Source organism: Rhipicephalus sanguineus, chromosome 5, assembly GCF_013339695.2.
Source record: "Rhipicephalus sanguineus isolate Rsan-2018 chromosome 5, BIME_Rsan_1.4, whole genome shotgun sequence".
Taxonomy (NCBI): Eukaryota; Metazoa; Arthropoda; class Arachnida; order Ixodida; family Ixodidae; genus Rhipicephalus; species Rhipicephalus sanguineus.
In genome coordinates this window covers 193,209,935-193,229,395 of record NC_051180.1, presented here as the reverse complement: position 1 = coordinate 193,229,395, position 19,461 = coordinate 193,209,935, and the positions used below count along the sequence as shown (strand labels likewise).

At 47.5% G+C, this 19,461-nt stretch overlaps 1 protein-coding gene across 3 annotated transcripts in view; it reads right to left on the bottom strand.

The window, feature by feature from the left end:
• The window catches only part of LOC119394543 (cytoplasmic aconitate hydratase), a 486,597-nt gene that overhangs the window by 297,412 nt on the left and 169,724 nt on the right, over positions 1 to 19,461 (bottom strand). For all 3 annotated transcript variants that reach the window (XM_037661865.2, XM_037661864.2, XM_037661866.2), the window contains 2 exons: positions 15,503 to 15,603; positions 6,404 to 6,520 (listed from right to left, as the gene is read on the bottom strand). In XM_037661865.2, coding sequence (XP_037517793.1) covers positions 6,404 to 6,520; positions 15,503 to 15,603 — 218 coding nt within the window. The remainder of the gene's footprint in view (positions 1 to 6,403; positions 6,521 to 15,502; positions 15,604 to 19,461) is intronic.

Below are 19,461 nucleotides of genomic sequence, written 5' to 3'. Positions count from 1 at the left end.
TCTCGATGCAAGAAGTTCCTTTACCTTTGTAAAGCTTTGTTCAGCAGCAAGATCCCATTCAAAATGAACGTCCTTGCGAAGTAGCCTACGCATAGGTTCTACCTCTTCGGCAAGGTTGGGAATAAACTTGGCATAATACTCCACAAGACCAAGAAATGAACGCAGCATGCCTACATCTGTGGGGGTGGAAGCATGTACAATTGCGTCAACTTTTGCTTGAAGGGGTGCTATTCCTTCTGCGCTGACATGATGGCCAAGAAATGATAGCTCTGATGCATTAAAGATGCACTTATCATTGAGTTTGAGTCCAGCTTCGGAGATGCGCAGCAGAACTTGCTCCAGGTTTCTCACATGCTCTGACTCTGTCCTGCCGAAGATGATGATATCGTCTATGTAGCAGAGGACCCCCTTGCAACCATGCAGGATTGCAGTCATGAGTTGCTGAAATGCGGCTGGAGCAGACGCCAATCCGAAGCACACTCTTTTAAACCGGAAAAGGCCGTCGTGCGTAATGAAAGCCGTAAGGTCTCTGCTGTCCGGATGAAGGGTAACTTGGTAATATGCAGAGGCCAAGTCGAGCTTTGAGAAGTAACGTGCACCATTAAGAGAGTGCAGCAGCTCTTCCGTATGAGGCAGGGGAAAGCTATCAACTACAATTGCTTTGTTGGGCTCTCTGAGGTCAACGCATAGGCGGATGCTGTCATCTTTCTTGCGGACGACAACTATAGGAGAGATCCATTCAGAGGCGTTAGCCCTTTCAATTACATCATCGGAGAGGAGCCGCTGAAGCTGGTCGCTAACTGGCTTGCGCAGGGAAAGTGGGAGGCGTCTCAGCTTCTGCACCACTGGAGGGACTGACGGCTTCATTTTGACCTGATGCTGGACGCCTTTGGCCAGGCCAAGGCCCGGTGAAAACAAATGTGAAAACTTAGCCCATAACAGAGGTGGCATATCGAACTTCGGCGGGCTTGCAGGAACTGCGCCGCCCGTATGCGCAGATGTTGCTGTTTTCTGACTCATGGTCTCTGAAGCTTCGGCAGCCGTGCACAGGCAGCGTAGCTGCGCGCCCACAATGTGCAGTCCTAAAGCTTGCACCGCGTCCAGACCCAGAAGAGAAGTTCCTCCGGGGGTGACATGAATGGCTATCACGGCTGTTTCCCTTTTAAACGAGATGCTTGCTTTAAACTGGCCCAGTACGGGGATCTTCCGGCGTTGGAAGTCCAACAATGTAAGGGCAGAGCTGGTCAACTGAACCCCTTCAAACATGTTTCGAAATGCTTGTTCCCGTATAATTGACACAGCTGATCCCGTGTCGACCAAGAACTTAGCAACGCGCGGTTCTGAGCTCGAGGCGACTGGCGTGACTACGACATCAATGTAGACGCCCTTGCGCTTGTCTTCGTGAACAGTCAGTAGGCTAATGACATCTGATGCATCTTGTTCAGGAACTACTTCTTGGATGTGAGTCGGGCGTTGTCCTCTGCGTGAGCTACGACACACTCGCATAAAGTGGCCACGGCGGCCGCATGCGAAGCAGGTTCTACCGCGAGCGGGGCATGCCGTCGGTTCACAGTGACGTGTGCCGCAATTACCACAAGCCTGCGTATTTTTGCTGTACTGAACATCGGCAGCGTTGGTATCTGAAGATGGCGAGCTCGTTTGACGAGCGTGCGGCAAGCTAGGGCGGCTCTGATAAAGGGGGCGTGCCTCGTTGTTGTACCGGCGACTATCGCGCGTGCTTTGTTCGGAAGCGTCATACTGACGTGGATGTTGGCGTGTGATGCGCTCAACGGAATTAGAAAAAGCTTCCGACTGCAGCTGGGCTCGCTCGCTGAGTAGCGCAATTTCAACGGCACGGTCGAACGTCAACGTGTCACCTTCCAAGAGCAACCGTGATCGCAACTGCGGGGATGCAACTCCGGTAACGAACTGATCGCACATATTATCGTTGGCTTGCTCGGCGAAATCGCAAGAGGCTGCCAGTTCACGAAGCGCGAGGGCGAAGTCGGGGATGGACTCACCATGTAGCTGACGGCGCTCTCGGAAGTGATGTCGTTCTAGGCGAATGTTGCGCGCGCCGGCGAAATGTCGTTCCAGAATCTCGCGGGCCGCGTCGTATACGTCTGGGAGACTCGTCGCTGCTGCTTCTTGCTTGGAGGGCACGCCACGGTCTTTGACTTCACCGGTTGAGGTAGCGGCGGCGGCCAACGGCTCAGTCGTCGGTAGCTGGGGTGCGGTGGGCGTCGGTGGAAGCGCATCGAAAATACGTTGTCCTTCCGGGCCCAGGCAGTGCAACAGCAGGGCTCGACGGCGGGGCGCAGGCAGGTCGGCCGCTCCAGACGCGAGAAGAAAATTCTCGAAGAGGCGTATCCAGCGGGTCCATGGTATGGCTGGAGTGCCCGGGGCGGCGAGAAAGGGGGGCGGCGGCGAAAGCGCGGCGGAAGCCATCGCGGTGTGATCGAAAACCTCGTCGCCAGATTGTAGTGTCGGCAACACGGCGCGACTGAGGACAACGAACACACTCAACCCATGCCACACAAGACCCCTTTATTCCGGTGACAGTCGTATTTATATATGTCAGAGGTGGCGCCATCTCTTGATGACAGTTGAACATAACTAAAGTCACCTAGTGTCGACCTTCGACACTACAGTTTCGTTCAAATGACGTGGGTTATAACCTTAGGCTAATTGCAAAAAAGCAGTGCAGGCGGGAAAGTAACGAACAAGGTGACTAAATGGTAGCGAAACCATGCACGCAATGCAAAACGCCTGATGTTCCAGGTGCTTTGGACTAGAGACTAAAGCATGCCACGCTCACATGTTTTGAAACAAGCAAAGAAAACTGCAGTGGATATAAAGATATGTTATAAGGTCGAAGTCTGGTTCAGTTGGTACATGACGCTGAGGGAAAAACCAGTCAAGAAGACGCCGGACAAGGGATAGAAGTGACACACACAACGACTGGATATGTTAAGACAAGCTAAGATATGTTGCAGCGATGCATTTGAGGTTTTCCACACGGGTAAATGTAGATAAACGTGCACATTGGGCGCATGAGCACAGCCTTGCGATCCGCGAGGGTGGATCTCAATGGAACACTCCCGCCACCTGTCGGCCAAACGGAAAACGGAGACACAGGCGAAGCACGGTGCCGGCAACGAGTTTGTAAACTGAACCTAGTCTAGTAACGTCGGGCATGACGGCGTGGTCTCACAATTAGAGTGAACTCCCATTAAGACGAACTCGGTTAAGATGAATTCTCACTTATGCTGAACAAAATGGGATCGTTTGTTTGGTTTTCCACAGACTCAATGCAAAAAAATTTGCTTAAGACAAATCATCTAACTGTACTCTTCTGTTAAGATGAACTTTCGCGGTGACCAACAACGCTGGCGATTCTGAGAAACAAACATTGCAGTCTTGGTGGGGCATTCAGGCGACCCAGAAAAAGCAAAAAGGAAAAAAAAAAATCGTATCCTGGAGTAAAGAAGCAAAGCAAATCGCGACACAGAGGGTGCGATATAAACGAAAAAGAAAGAAAGGTCAGCGGATAAAGCCCCGAGCCTGTGGGTGGGGAGGTGCGGCCTTTATCAGAGCAGAAAGCAACAAAAAGAGTAGGGGGATTTACAACTGGGACCCCCAAGCCATTGCCTCCTTTTGTATTCCCCCCGCCCCTATTCTTCGGTTTCCCAGCTGGAGTAGAAAGGAGAACAGAAGAACACAAGAGCTTGGGGCCCCTCCACCATGGTCAGTGGGAACAAAAATTGTCTCTGCATTAGAATTGAGTACGAAACCGAAACCACGTTTGTGGCGCTAGCACTCCCGTCAGAGGGGTCAGGTGCATTGTCATCGCCATCACACAATGGCAGCTGAGCACATTATGTGGTCATCTTGCGTTGGTTCGCGTATCAGGTATTTGATACCTGCGTTGGCAGTTATCAGATGTGCCAGGAACAGGTCACTAAGCAATAGGGAATGCTGGAATACACACACGGAAGAAAGACACTCTGTACCATTCAGCATAGGTCTGGCCACTATGGGCAACTCAAGTCAACCGCCTCCATCGCCATCACAATCATTGGTGTCGTTTTGTTCACTACCAGCCTTGAGCTGTGGGCGGTCTCGTCTTGCACTTTTGTTGTTGGCTTATGAATCTATTTGGGCTCTGAGATGCTGTTTATTTGTTCTTTCCTGTGATGCCAGCAGCTCTGGTTACAGCGGCACGTATGGCTATGATCAGCAGGCAGATTGAGTGCACTACAGAAACATTTGCTATTGGCAGACGCTGAAGGATCACATCACGATGCGCAGCGATCAGAAGACAACTGTGTTTCGATGCCAGACCGCAGCTGTATCTAGAGCTGGAGACGAAGGTTGCACAGTTTAACCGGGAGCCACGCTTGCGTCGTGATTGCTACAGGGGGCCTCAAAGTGCATCCAAATTAATGCTGTCAAGACGGCTGTGACGTTTTACGAAGATAAGGCTTGAGCCCATCTTTTGGCTTTCTGCCATGTGAAACTTGCGTGTAAATGAATGGCATTTTTACTGTGCACCATTTGAAATTGCATTTGTTTCACGGTAAAGGTGCCTTCTGATACTTGGCTGTTCCAAGTACTTTTTTTTTCGATTTTCAATAGTTATAAGTGGGGGGTTCCACCTATATTCCGGTCCAACCTATATTCCGGTTTTTATGGTACTTGAATTCACCTGCACATAGTGCTCTTGCATAGCTTGGCTACATCTTGGGATCTTGCTTTATCACTCACTTGATGTAGATGTGATGACATGTGTATGATGTATATTTATGTGTTGCTGTAATAAACAACAGTTGGAAGTCTATGCTCATCCTTTGTCTGTCATATGCAACACAAAGGCCAGCCCTATTCTGCATGTTGTACAGCACAGTGATGAATTAGCCTCTTTTGGAAGATTATGCCTTTTACACATGCCCGAGTGTACGGACCTGTTTCTCTGGAAATCAGCTGGAAGTACAGTGCAGACCACTTATAACGTAACTGCATATAGTGCAGGACCGGTTATAATGCGGTCTTTTTCGACTCCCGTTTACCCTCCCATAGAACCGCATGTATACACATACCGCTTATTGTGCAGTCCCCCAAGATGAAATACCGTTTATAATGCGGTTGCGAGAAAATATTTCTGACAAACGCGGTAGCGAGTGCGGTTCTCAAAGGAGGTACGCCGCTGGGGAGGGAGCGACGAGGTCGCTACGAAGGGCGAGGGCACGCACAGTGAACGAACGAGGGGCGGAGGGAGGAAAAAGACCGTGGCAGCGTTGTGCGGGCTCGCCGAGTGGGGAAGGATGGTGGTTGCCTAGGCGACGGAGTAGCCCTTGCACCGGCGGCGGCAAGGCTCCGCGGCCGCTTGCCGGCCGCGGAGCCTTGCCGATCGCGTCCTCATCAAGTGCGCTTTAAAGTAAGTTTCCTGTCGGGAAAAGCGTCGTCGTTATCACACTTGCTACAGATATCGCGTTTGCTACCTCTTCCGCAAATTGAAAGGTTTTGCGGCTTCATGACGCGAGCTTTCGCCTTTTTAGGCAGTGCGCGGACTTAAACGAGCTTGGCGGGCTTTTGTCGCCGTTGACCTCCCAGCCGTGAACATAAACCGCACAAACTTCGTATCATGCGCGCTGTTCTTGGATTAGTGCTTGAGTGCAATGTTTTCGACGTCCGATCTTCATGTTGTCTTGGAGAAACTTCCCACGACGACATGCTGAACCGCACGCTAGGCCTAATCAGCGTTGGTTGCTTTTCGGTAGCGGTCGCGGGCGAGAAAAGTTGCGGTTTGGTGCGGAATCAACGAAACTTTTTGCGATGGCTGCACTTGAAGGGAAGAGAATCATATCGTTAATGAAAACGAGGGCATGGTTGGCACATGGAACTCTCGAATGGTGGTTCCGGATTCGATTGCAATGTCTTGGACATCGCGTGCGCGCCCGTGAAATCGAACGATCGGTACCGCTCAGCACGTGAAATTTCGGTTGCGATTCGACATGGTTTCTGTGTAATGCGCATACCTCGAGGTGGCCTGAAACGTAGTCGGCGAATTTTCGCGATGGCACTTTGTTTTGTTTGCTTTTTTCCCCCGTGTTCATTTCGTTGGCAATGCGGGTTTTTGGCGGTTAATTTTTGAACATTCGGAGATTTAAGTGGTTGTAAGTGCCCCAAATCGCATATGTCGATTATCGGACACGCGAGGCTACATGCTCAACACGTTTTGCGCAAGTGCAGCCTTTGTAGAAGGTTGTTTTGGTTATAGTGCGGTACCGCTTATAGTGCGGATATTCGCGACTCCTGCGACTTACGTTATAAGCGGTCTATACTGTATGTATGTGCCTGCCCTGGTTTCACTCGTTTTGTCAACTCAACCTAGAGCACGCACCTTTGCCGAGAGACATTGCTGGAAGTCCTGCTGCAAGCTATCCATGGCAACCCGATCCTGAGGTCTCTTGGGCCCGCTCAGGGAAGGAACCACGCTGGCCAAGTCCAGTTCAACCACCTGTGTCCATTCAGAGTGGCAACATTGTAAGGCATCATTGTTGCAAAAGCTCCATTTTCATGAAACTTGCTGAGTTAATGTATATTGGTGCTCCGATTTCAAATATGCAGTTTTTAAAGTATTAAACATTTCATGTGACATTCTGGAAGCATAATAATATGCTTCGCCTGCCGCGACATCCTGAGGTTTAACGTCCCAAAACCACGATATGACTATGAGGGACACCATAGTGGAGGGCTCCGGAAATTTCTTTAATGTGCACCTAAATCTAAGCACATGGGCCCCAAATATTTTCACCTCCATCGAAAATGCAGCCGCCGCGACATCCTGGGAGCAAGACGTTTCCTAAACTGAGAGGGTTACAAAGTAAATCAGCACATCACAATAATCTGGAACAAGACCTATGTGTAGTAAAATGAGAATGGATGTCCTAAACCCATGTGAACAAAAGCTATGGTAGCTGGAACATTAGAGAGTGAGCCGATGTAAAACAGGCATTTCACTCACATCTCTGCAAATGACTCCTGGAGTTTAAAGCATCATTTAAGCATCTCATAAATATTAATATTTATTGCACATATAACAATCACTTCAAATTGCAGGAAACAAATAATTAAGCAGATGGATGGTCAGTGAACACAAAGTAAGATGAGCAACATATATTTAAAATACCAGTACTTGTGGCAGAAATGATATACAAGCGATAAAGCTGAGCACCAAATTTTGTAGTAGCCACAATCACATGTAACTATTGCCAAAGCAGCAGTTTATAATTGGCAATAGTTTAATACAGTAGACTCTCATTAAACGGAACCTGAAGGGACCAGGAAAATGTATTCCGTTTAACAGGAGTTCCGTTTACTGAGAGATGAACAGGGGTGCAGAATCCAAGTATGAAACCAATCGTGTTAGATGCAGTTGTTCCGTTTGCGCAGCAGTTCCATTTAAGAGATTTCCGTTTACTGAGAGTCTACTGTATGTTATTTTCATATTTCGCCAACATGTCAAAAATAAAATAAGCTAAATGAGCTATACACTTATAATGCCAGTACTTGTGGCATAAATGAGGTCAAAGCTGACAAAGTGGTAAATGTAATCAGTCACACATCAAAGTTGTCAAAGCAGCAGTTGGTAAACAGTATGACATTGAACTAATCTCACACCTATTTTTCCAATATAGTCTGCTTGTCATGTACGAATATACAGCTAAATCAGATCAGCGCCCCCTCTATCTTTCTGTGCCTGGGCGAAGGAGAGGAGTGTAATGGGAACCGGCCATCGGTGTGAGGCTTTTAGCCGCCAGGCACCGCCACCGGAGTAGACCCGGTGCCGTGTCGTCGCTCACGGAAACTAATGCCATGGCTGCATTCGAAGTTGCCATATGGTTCAGTTTTCAGCTGCATTCGTACTGTTTAAAGTATAATAAAACTTGTACATGGGAATCGTCAAGTGCTTGTCGTTATACGCAACCAGCAAAAGGGAGAGTTGGGCTAGTTGGTTGGGGTTCATAATGAACAGCGCAAAAAACGAGACACAAAGAAGAGACTGCACAACATTCCCAGCCTATTTCAAAGGCATGTGTCGTTCGCAGATATTTGATCGAGAAGCTCGCGCGTCATCTGCTAGGCCGATACCAGAGATGCCAGTGATGTGCGGAAAATTGTTTTTGTCACCATTATGTTCGCTTGATTGAGAGTCTGTTTTCGACTGTCTGAAGTTGATTTTTGATAACAGCATTTGCCAGGAGCTAATACTGAAAGCTTGGGCACTTAATGTTCCCTAATGCATACTACCGTCTACTGGTGTAGCACATTATACGGTGTGGAGATAGGTTTGCACGAAGCTTACCCTACAAGGCGACCAGGAAGAGACGTGATGTTCTCCACTGCCGCAGCGAACAAAGACGCTACGGCCGGGTTCGTCGACTCTCCGGCACGGCGCAGAAAAGGCACTCGAGGCAGGATGTCAACAAACACGGGTTTATTAACCCAAGATGCAGCACAGTGCGACAATCACGGGACTGCGGGCCGTCAGGGTAATTCCACAAGACCGATCGAGTACACTTGCCTGCGGCGCCACGGTTACCACACAAAGGGGGAACCATCGAAGCGCGCGAATGAGAAGTCGCCTGCAATGGCAGCGCGTGACTACCACGTTGCAGGCGTGTGAGCATCTCCCCCGGGCAAGCTAGCGCCAGACAGAAGTGAGTTCACGGGAGAGGGGATATTCACTGGCGGCCAATGAGGACAGGCGTTACGCAGTGACGTAGGCTAGCATGGTCACGTGGTGGCACAAGCATGCTCTGGCCATGTCCGTACGCGTGGCTCGTGCGGGGAAAACCCACGCATGGCTCACACCAAGCAGAAAGGCCTGGCGGCGTGGCCACGGTAGCCATGTCGCCGAATAACGGCGGTTCCCAGCGCTCGAGGCACGCGGGGCCAGCACGCGCGTTAGCTGGGGAACGAGGCGCCAAAAGGGAGGGCGCGCTCGATTCCCACAACGCAAGCCTGGAGTTCTGGCGCTAAATAGCATGAAATGTCACTAGACTACTTCCAGCGATATACGTGATCACCCGTTCCCTTTGTAAAGCTTTTGAGAATTACATTTGTTGCCACCGAGAGAAAGCAACAGCTGGTGCCAGAAAATGAGGAGTTATGCCACGTGAAATGAGGAATTATGCCAAGAGCTGTGCGAATAGCAAAATTTTCAGTGCGAAGCGAATTCGCATAATAAAATGTGAGTGCGAATCAAATCGAATATTTCTTGAATATTTCTCGAATACTTCGAAGCGAAATTGCAAAAAAAAGTTGGAGAGGATTCCTAAGCACATTTTTATGAGATAGCAACATGGAAGTGTTTCTTTTCGCTAGGTCGATGAAGCGCTGGTGGGGTGGTGTTTCATAGTTGTCCTATGAAGAATGAGGCAATGTAGAGGCCGAATAGTATTTATGTATATGATTTGGTGCAACCAAAGTGTTGCCGACAATATTTTACATGTGATATGCAAAGGTGCCATTTCCTCAGCCTCTCCTCCTCTTTCAACTTCTGCGGAAACCCAACTGATGTGGCGGACAACGGTGTGCTCCCTCCAAGTTTGGAGTTAAGTCTGCCTCGTAGACATCGATATATAAGAACATCTAAAATTTTGGATGCTAAAAAGCTTCGGCGTCTTGATTTTTCGAATTTTCTGCCTAAATTTCAGGTCCAAAACAGCATTAATTGAGCCCCCAACTCTGCCACATCTTTCATCTCCATGTTGGAACCAGCGTTTTCTTGAGTTAATAGGTTTGCGACCGTAGCGGAGCTTGAAAAGCAGCTTTGCCGCAATACGGGGGTGTGATGAGGTGAAGCATACTGAAAATCTAGGGACCACTTCCAATGGGACGTTGACTGTGTCTTTGCCAAATTCGACCGCAACAGAGCTGGAAAGGCAGCTTTGCCGCAATACGAAAGTGTAATGAGGTGAAGCATATTGAAAATCCGAAGGGGTCACTTTTAATCGGACGTTGACTGTATGTGTCTTTGGGAAGTTCGAATTGTTCGAACAGTAAGATTCCAGTGCGAATTGAATCGAATAGCAAACACTATTCGAAAAATATTCGAAATTTCGAACATTCGCACACCCCTAATGCCAAGTGATTCCACCATTTCAGAGCTTAAGGCAATTAAATTGTGGTGGTATGAAAAACAAACAAAAACGCCAGGCCTGCGCTGAAACCGCAGCACAGTCACAGCGAAAGCTGGAAGAGCGGCGTTTCTAGAGGCCGTTAAGCTCTCTTGGGGCTACAATACAAGTACACTAGAAAGGTACCCACTACGCTATAAATCACAATTTTTGTGAATTTGGGAAGCACCTACTAAGCCATTATTCGTCATTCTGCGGAGAAGCGAGGCACCAGCTACACGTCTGTAAGGCATTATGTGCACTTTGTTGACGCGACGACTGATGACGATGAAGAATTATGGCTCAGCCCTTTGTAATGGGTTGGAATCTTTAAACGGTCCACCAGTTATGTAATTTGCATTGGGTGACGCCCGGTCACTATTTCCTTCTCCCGTCATGCTGTATAACATACGTTGACGTGGGAGAGAGACGGGGGGGGGGGGGGGAAGAACTTTACTGAGACCCCGAGGAAATGGATCATGCGCTTATGGGCTTCCTTGGCAACCAATACAAGTGCACTTGCGAGGAACCCGCTACGCTATAAATCATTGTAATTTTACTGAGACCCCGAGGAAATGGATCATGCGCTTATGGGCTTCCTTGGCAACCAATACAAGTGCACTTGCGAGGAACCCGCTACGCTATAAATCATTGTAATTTTACTGAGACCCCGAGGAAATGGATCATGCGCTTATGGGCTTCCTTGGCAACCAATACAAATGCACTTGCGAGGAACCCACTACGCTATAAATCATAGTAATTTTTGAGAAGTAGGGCAGCAGGCACTGTGCGATTTTTCGTCATTTTACGGAGAGCGTCGGTACCTGCTAAACGCATGTAAGGCATTATGCGCACTTTGTTGATGCTGTGCCTGATGACGATGAAGAATTATGGCAGAGCTCTTCGTAATGGGTTGGAAGCATTCAACAACCTACTCGTTGCGCAATTCGCGTTGTGTGAAGCCTGGTTACAGAATTCGCGTTGTGCGACGCTTGGTGCTTATTTTACTCTTCTACCACGCTATATTGCATATGCAAATGCGGTTCCTTCCCGACATGAAGCCTGTATAGGACCTTTTTGCAAAGCAGTTTCAAGCACTGGCATGGCTCAGAGGTTGAATACTGGGCTCCCACGCAGAGGGCCCAGGTTCGAACCTCGTTCCATCCTGGAATTTTTTTCTTATTTCGTTTTTTTTCTTATTTCGAGCGATACTGGTTACGGACACCGGCGGCGGCGGCGGCGGACAACTACGGCGCCAAAAATGGCCGGTGAAGTGATCTCATAACAGCTTTCGCTGTAAAACAGCTGCACATGCGGTGCGCTTCCTGCGACACTGGCCAATGTGTGTCATAGGGCCGACTCTCAACTTGAGCCAATGTGATAGTCGTGAAAAATGTGGCTTGTTAATTGTCTGTTGCTTGAACTCCTCTTTGTATTTGTCGATGGATTGTTGTAGCCTCAGTATCTGGCTCCTCAGCTCTGTTCCTTTTCACTTCCATTTGGCCTTTTAGGTAGTGAGCAAAGTAGAGGCCAAATGGCTGTCGACCTGGACGCTTTTGTCGCATGAGGCAGCCTGTTCAGCCTTGTGCACACATTCATTGTGACACTGTATGATGATTGTTGGTTGTTGTGCCGGTAGCACATGTGGTGTCCTGTGGGCTTAGATTCTTCAGCTTCGGGACCTAATGCAGTGATGCTACTGAGGACTTTTGATTTGCAGCAATTTTCGGAGCAGCAAAGTTTTCATTTTGGAGCACTTTGGAGCAGCAAATGTTTCCGTCTTGGAGCACTTCGGAGCAGGTAATTTTACACCTGGGAGCAGCTAATTTCACATCCTGGAGTACACTGGAGAAGCAAGGTGCATTTACATTCAAGCACCTGAAAAATTATTCTGGGGCTGTTATGAAAAGCTAGAAATATTTTAATTGCAAATCTCATGGAGAAAATCACCTCGGGAGCACTCAATATTTCACTTGATAGTGCAAAAAAAAAAAAGGCATCATGTAGTTGAGTGCTCTGGAATAACCTCTTCAGCAATTAAGAAAAAATTCAGTGCAAGATGACACAAGGACGAGAAGGGAGGACACAACACGTGCACTAACTTTCAACAAAATGGTTTATTTCAACCAAAGCACAAATATATACAGTGGTGGTGCTCAATTGCTACAGCCACATGTCAGGCACAGAGAACTTTTTTGTCATTCTGATTTTAACAGGAGACGTGCAGAGATGTGAACTTATCATAACCTTTTATACAAGATATCCGCACGAACCGCAAAACTAATGCATGTTCAAAAAATACAATTCTTTTTCTGACAGGGACGGCGTGCTTACACAATCGCTACCCAACTTTGCGATTTTGGCGGCTTCTACTATTAGTCTCGTTAGTTCATCACGGTTAGTCAATAACACCTTGGTGTTCTCAAAAACCGGAGCGCACCCACAGGCTCTGCAATGCATCACGAGCCAGCCATCGTTACGCTTCTTTACAAGGTTGCGGTGCTCTCGTAGCCTGTCATTCAGACAGCGCCCTGTCTGTCCGACGTACAGCTTTCCGCAAGAGAGGGGAATCTGATACACCACCGCCTCTCTGCAGTCCACGAACTGCGTCCTAAGTCTTATCTTGCAAGCAGAGGCGTTTTGCGGTGCTGGACTACTCAGTCTGCAAATAGAATTAAGCTTGCACGGGGCGCAAAAAACTACCTGCACATTTGCACACGACGCCACCCGTTTTATGTTATGCGAGATTTTGTGCATGTACGGCACAACAGCTATCTTGTTTCGCGTGGCATCAGCATTGGTACGACGACCTTGATTAGCATGCCGGTATTTCTTAATCAAGGCCTCGGCGACTGACACCTGGACGTGCACGGGGTAGCCAGCTTCTGAGAGGCGGGAGGACTGCTTCCAGAGACTGTCCTTTACACAGTGTTCACATGATTTGCTGATCACACATGATTGCAGAGCCTGTGAGTGCGCCCCGGTTTTTGAGAACACCAAGGTGTTATTGACTAACCGTGATGAACTAATGAGACTAATAGCAGAAGCCGCCAAAATCGCAAAGTTGGGTAGTGATTGCGTAAGCACGCCGTCCCTGTCCCTTTCAGAAAAAGAATTGTATTTTTTTAACATGTATTAGTTCTGTGGTGGGTGCGCATATCTTGTATAAAAGGTTATAAGAAAATATCACTTTTCTGCACGTCTCCTGTTAAGATCAGAATGACACAAATTACTTCTCTTCGCATGAGATCTGGCTGTAGTGATTGAGCATCACCACTGTACAGTCAACTGCCGATTTTTCGGACTCCCTAGGGACCGCGAAATCGTCCGAAAAATCGGGCAGTCCGAAAAATCGAATTCATGCTTTTTTATTTAGCTGAAGCGGTCAAATCGCCCCAGCCACGTCCGAAATAGCTTTGATGCCTCCCAGTACAATTATCAGGCATTTTGGTGCGCGCCCAGGCTCTCGCAAATACATTCTGTACCTGCTGCGAACCCCGCTTAACTACGTACGTGCCAACAGCCACTTTTGCATCTCGTCATGAGCGCCGCTGATAACAGCAAAGCGCGGAATAGAGCACGGCTATCTTGCATGAAGCGTTTATAAACGATGACGCGGAACACAAAGACTGTGGCGGAAGAGCGGACGACTTGTCCGGCTTTCTCCGACTCGTCCGGCTTTCTCCGATGCGTGTGCGCATCGATGCGCACACACATCGCCGAATCGCCGCCGATACGCAGTATTTGTTGCCGTGTCAAGCCGATCGTTTCTAGTTGTGTGCAGCACATCGCCAACTAAGCTGACGCCGTCACTTTACTGTTGCTGTATCGTACGCACGCATTTATCATGAAAGGGTTCGTGATGTGCACTTAGTTCCTGACCGCACACGGGCGCGGCAATGGCGAGCTGGTTTCGTCCGCGAAGGCAACGCGGTCTGTGCGGCGCACTTAGCAATCTCGCACAAAGACGCAGCAGGAATGGCGGCGCGGCGCATTTGGGTTCTCGCCTATTAAATGCGTGCAGTACGCATGCAACTGCGCTAGGCCACGTGCACTACCGATCAGTTAACTGAAGATGCTTACCGTAAAGGTTGTCAGCGATTAAGCCGTACTGGCGCGTTTGCCAGCTGCCGCCATCACGCCTTCGTGCATTTCCGCTGCTTATCCGTAACATAGCCGCACGGCGCTGCGATAGCGGCCCCTTTGAATTTCTGGTCTGCTTCACCCCATAATGCTTCGGCATTGCGGCAAAGCTGACTTTCGGACTCTGGTACTGTCTCAAGCAGGTTGACTCGCGAAAGCGCTGGTTCGAACCTACGAGATAATAGACGCGGCAGAGGTGGGGGCTTCAAATAATGCCTTTCGGACCTGCAATTTGGGCAGAAAGTCCGAAAAATCGGACGCGGAATAGCTTCAGCGTCCGAAATTTTGGACGTTCTAATACATTGACATCTATGGGGCTGGTGACGGTGCCGCGAAAGCATCCGAATTTTCGAGCATGTCCGGAAAATCGGGCGTCCGAAAAATCGGCAGTTGACTGTATATATTCGTGCTTCGGTTGAAATAAACCATTTTGTTGAAAGTTAGCGCACGTTTTGTGTCCTCCCTTCTCGTCCTTGTGTCATTTTGCACTGAATTTTTTCCTAATGTCTTACCAACAAGGCCGAATCTCTCCCCTTGTGCTCTTCAGCAATTATTTTCGACACTAGCAAATAAACAGAATACTTTACGGCTAAAGTGACGCTAGAAAGACGGACGAAGAAGAAGACACAACGAGTGCTTACTCGCAACTGAAAGGTTTATTAGGTGAAACATAAAACAAACGTAAAGAGAAATTAACCCAAATGAACTGTGCAGTCGCTACCACGTAGGAAACTTGCCAACTTGCAAAAAGGCAAGGAAAGCAAGACCTTCACTAAACATATATACATCTTAACAAGAGAAAGTAGCACATAGGTATGAGAACATATCTTCAAAACCTTCAAAGTCACAAACAACCAAAAGTGTATCTATGACCCTGCCTCCAAAATCCTGACCTCACTTCACGATAACGCGACTGAAGGAGTGCTGACACGGCTTTCACCAGCATTGAAGAGTGCTTCCGTTGCAAAAAAACTCACACGTGTTACATCACAGTGACCATAGGTGTCTAATGAAGCAATGCGATGGGCCATACCCAATGGCAACTGTGTTGTTTTTTCTCCTGGCTACAAATAATAATCACGTGTTGCTTCTGGCACCACTTGACTCACATGCAGTTCAATATAAAAAAGTTGCGTAACACTCCTATGAAATACACACATGGCACAGGAACTTGCCTGTGAGAAAACAGGGTCCTGGGAAGTGTCCAAGTAATTTCGAAGCATCTGGTTGGCCACCAGGTAGGCTTCTGCATATCGCAGCATCTGCTCATCTCGTCCTGGAGCAATAGAAATATTGCATTAGGTCTGTACAACCTTCAAGTACGTAACCCAGAGCAGCATGTGGCAGTTTTAAAAACGCGGTTGCAAAGAGATTGCGAATTCCAGACTAGACCTCCATTAACGAAATATTTTTGGTTATTTGCATATTGACCGAAAGTGTCATCCAGCACCCACATATCTTTGTGAGACAAAGATTTCATTATTTCAATCCTGAAACTAGCCTTTGCCAAATGACTAACCTCACTAGTTATCTAAAATCCCTTTCAGTGACTCAAGTCCACAGCAGCAACATTTGTCTCTGTGGCTCTTAGTGTATAATGAATGCATCTAGAAGTCATCACCTGTCAACACAAATTTTAGAAATAATCTCAAGAAGATTTGAACGTAAGAATGGTAGCTCACAATAAATTAGCACGGTATTTGCCACATTTAAATGCACACCTCTTATTTCCCCGCAAGAATTGGCCTGAAAATTTCCATGCGGCATGATATGAACCCAACTCCCACACTGCATGCACAACTGTCAGAACAGTAGGCTGTTGTGCCAGCATTGTCCCCACTGCCATCAGGACAGTGTGACAATCAATTAGGCAGGAGCGCAAAGCAACGTGAATGTAAAACCTAGTATCAGCCCAACACATGATGAGTGGATAGAAACTTCCAATTTGAGGCCTAGCTCTTCGCTGCTACACGGTGTGTGCTGTTTAATGCAACTGGGGGAGAAACACGTACACTTCTGCGATGTAGTTGTGACCAGGTGTCCAGTGATAGTGCTCATGGATTCTTTTATAAATGGAGAAAAAGTATTTTGCCTAATAAGCTTGACCTAGTATGTTCGAGCACAAACAATGGCTACCTCAGAATCACACAAACATATAAGCACATATGGTGCAAAATATCAACATACTGCCACGCACATTTATTGATTTATTCCGACGTATTAGGATTTCCACCACAAGAACCGTTAGCAATGCTCGGCACAGACCGCGCCACAATGTTTGGGTAGCTTAGATATTGTTTGAGATCATTCTGTTAAGATTACATGCAGGACACGAATAGTCAAGTTTATTCGGCAGCTTTCGCGAGCACCAGCGATAATGCTGGAAGGCTCGATCATTGATGTATAAAAGACAACACGTTCCGCCAAGGATCAGGTTACTTGACGGCTGACGACTGTTCTCACCAGAATCAGTGTACAGCGTGAATGGCTTGTACTTCTCATTTTCCGGGCACAAGTTCACCCAATAAAGAGTTCTGCATTTCCCAGTCTTGGTGCAACCTTCTTCACCATCACAACCATGTGACAACTGGTGAAGGTGCCTTCATGTTTTGGATGCCCCTGAAAACCCGGGCACCAAGCCCACAAGAAGAAGACACTGAAGCCCTCCTGCAGTGTTGAACTAGTCGCAGGCAGCAAGGACTACAGCCAGACTACGGTCTCCTTCCTGAAAACATCAGGCAGGGGCGAGATGGCTGAAACTAAATTGGGAGCAGTTGTGTCGTCCTGGGAGTTTGAAAAAAATTTGTAGAAACTGTTCATGTGTGTATCATACATATGCAGCACCCACTGTAATGCCACCAGACGCTGTGCGTATTATGAATAAAATGGATAAATAAACTTGGGGAGACAAGCACATATTTCAATTGGCTTGGAATACACATAACACTGAAACAGCCATTGGAGAAATTTTTTTAACAGATTATTGCTAGGTATGAACTACACTACCTTTTTACATACCACGTGACCCAGGTAACAAAAAGATAAAATAATTGAAAAACGTTCCGGAAACTAGGTTGACCTCAAACATTTGAAGAAACTATACAAAAAAGCATCACACTTAGATAAATATTGTGGTTGTACAAGAATTGTAGTTAAATAGCAGTAGGCCTTTGCTTAAGATCAGTGATATCATTTAGCAGATTACTGCTTTGGCTTTTTGTACGCCTGCTTCGTCTACTTACTTAGCTTTTCAAGCTTCCCAAGAGATTCGTGTAACAGGCCAGTGTTACTCTTGGTCAGGAGAACATCACAATAAGCGCCTTTAGCTATCTGCTTGGCCGCGTAGTTGGCATAACGTCAAGTGTAGTGCACGCTTTTAACAGACAACAAAAGCGCGCTGCACCCCCTTTCGCTGACACCTCGTGCGAGACCACCTTCACGAGTGTGGCGCGGGTGCCAAGAAACCTCACCGCACTGACTATCTCGTCAAATGTGCGCGTATGGCACTGCAAGCATGGCGCCGTTGTAAGTGTTCTGTACGCTTTTATTGGGGGATGACAAAACGCACTTCGCATCAGTCCACTGCCGCCTTCTCCTGTAAAATCACTAGAGCACGGGTTCCCAAACTTTTAGGCCCTGGGAAACCCAATGGCCTTTCCAGAGTGCCACGGAACGCCTAACATTTTCTTGAGCATGAACACAATCGAAAGCGAAGGGGGGAGGGGGGGGAGTTAAGTGATAATGCTTCTTGACGCGCACAACCACAGTATTAACACTGCCCATATTGGCCTGTTCTCTCTTCTTTAATATAGAAAATTCGAAGGCCATCGCCGTTGATGTAGAACTCCCGGTAATACATAGGTTTGAGATTCCCCCCACCCCCGCCACACTCCGCGAGTCGCTTAAGGTGCCTGCCAACTCCGCACTGCATGCTTCAGGCACTGCGCACTGTAAGCAATGTGTTCATGCAAACGAAGCGCCAGATGTACACAGCCCCATTTTATTTTTTGCAAAACAAAAAGAAGGCATGCCAGTCGTACAGCATAACGGCCGTCGACCGATAAACCAACATAGAGAACTTGAACCAACGACTTTGCAGGGGGTGATAGCACCCCTACAACTTGCATTGCATACTTTTTGTCAATGTATGGAAAATGCTGAGCGCAGAAAAAGCGAATAGAAGAAAACAACCGCTCAGTTACTGGTATCAGCTAGGATGTAAAACGATCTACGTTGCTTTTAAATCAGCAAGTGACATGGTATGGTGTTTCTAGTATATCAGGGATTTGCAAGCCTGAAGTGCCGATACCTTAGAGTTGAACGCAAAAGAAAAATCTATGCGAGTGCACAGAATTTAACCTGCCTTGAAACACAATATCGAGTGCGCTAGAGAACGAACTCTCACGTAAAGTAAGAGTCAGAGGCATAAAAGAAAAAACCAGAGAACTTCGAGTGTTGATCACATTTATAGTAAAAAATACTACCGTCATTCGCTATATCAAACCTGAGATGGTATCTTCGCAACACAAAAGAAAATAAATAACTTTACCAGTTTGAAACATAAAAAAAGATCTGCAAGTCTTACATTGGAGGGATACTTCATGACACTTTGACGTCCAATGAATCCAAACATGCACCAAAACGCTCTCCACTATGTAACAACATGCATGCATCCGGAGTTGCAAGCCACTTGAATGAAGAAATGACCGTTCCCACTTTTTATAAGTTCGCAATTTTTATAAGTGATTACATTCTCTTTATTCAACTAAGCTGCACAGCCCTCCAAGATGTTATGCCGTAATCTGTGAGAAAAAAGGACCATGACAGAGAAAGCGTCGACGTAGGCAGCAGTGTCTGTATGGCGGCACGGAGCCTCGAATCGGAAGTTGATGCAGACGGGCGCCGTAGCCCACAATCCTTTGTGAGAGTCAAGTTTTTGCTATATACCTGTTGTCAGAATGTGCATGCGATGATTGTGCAGCTGCACAAACATACTCGGCCAATACACACTGCATCTTGGAAGCCACACGTACGGCTGACGTACTGTGAGGAAGAGAGACTTGCCAAGGCTGGCCGGGTGATGGTTACTTCTTCCATGATAATAATGATGGCTGGCTATGAAAGCATACTAGTT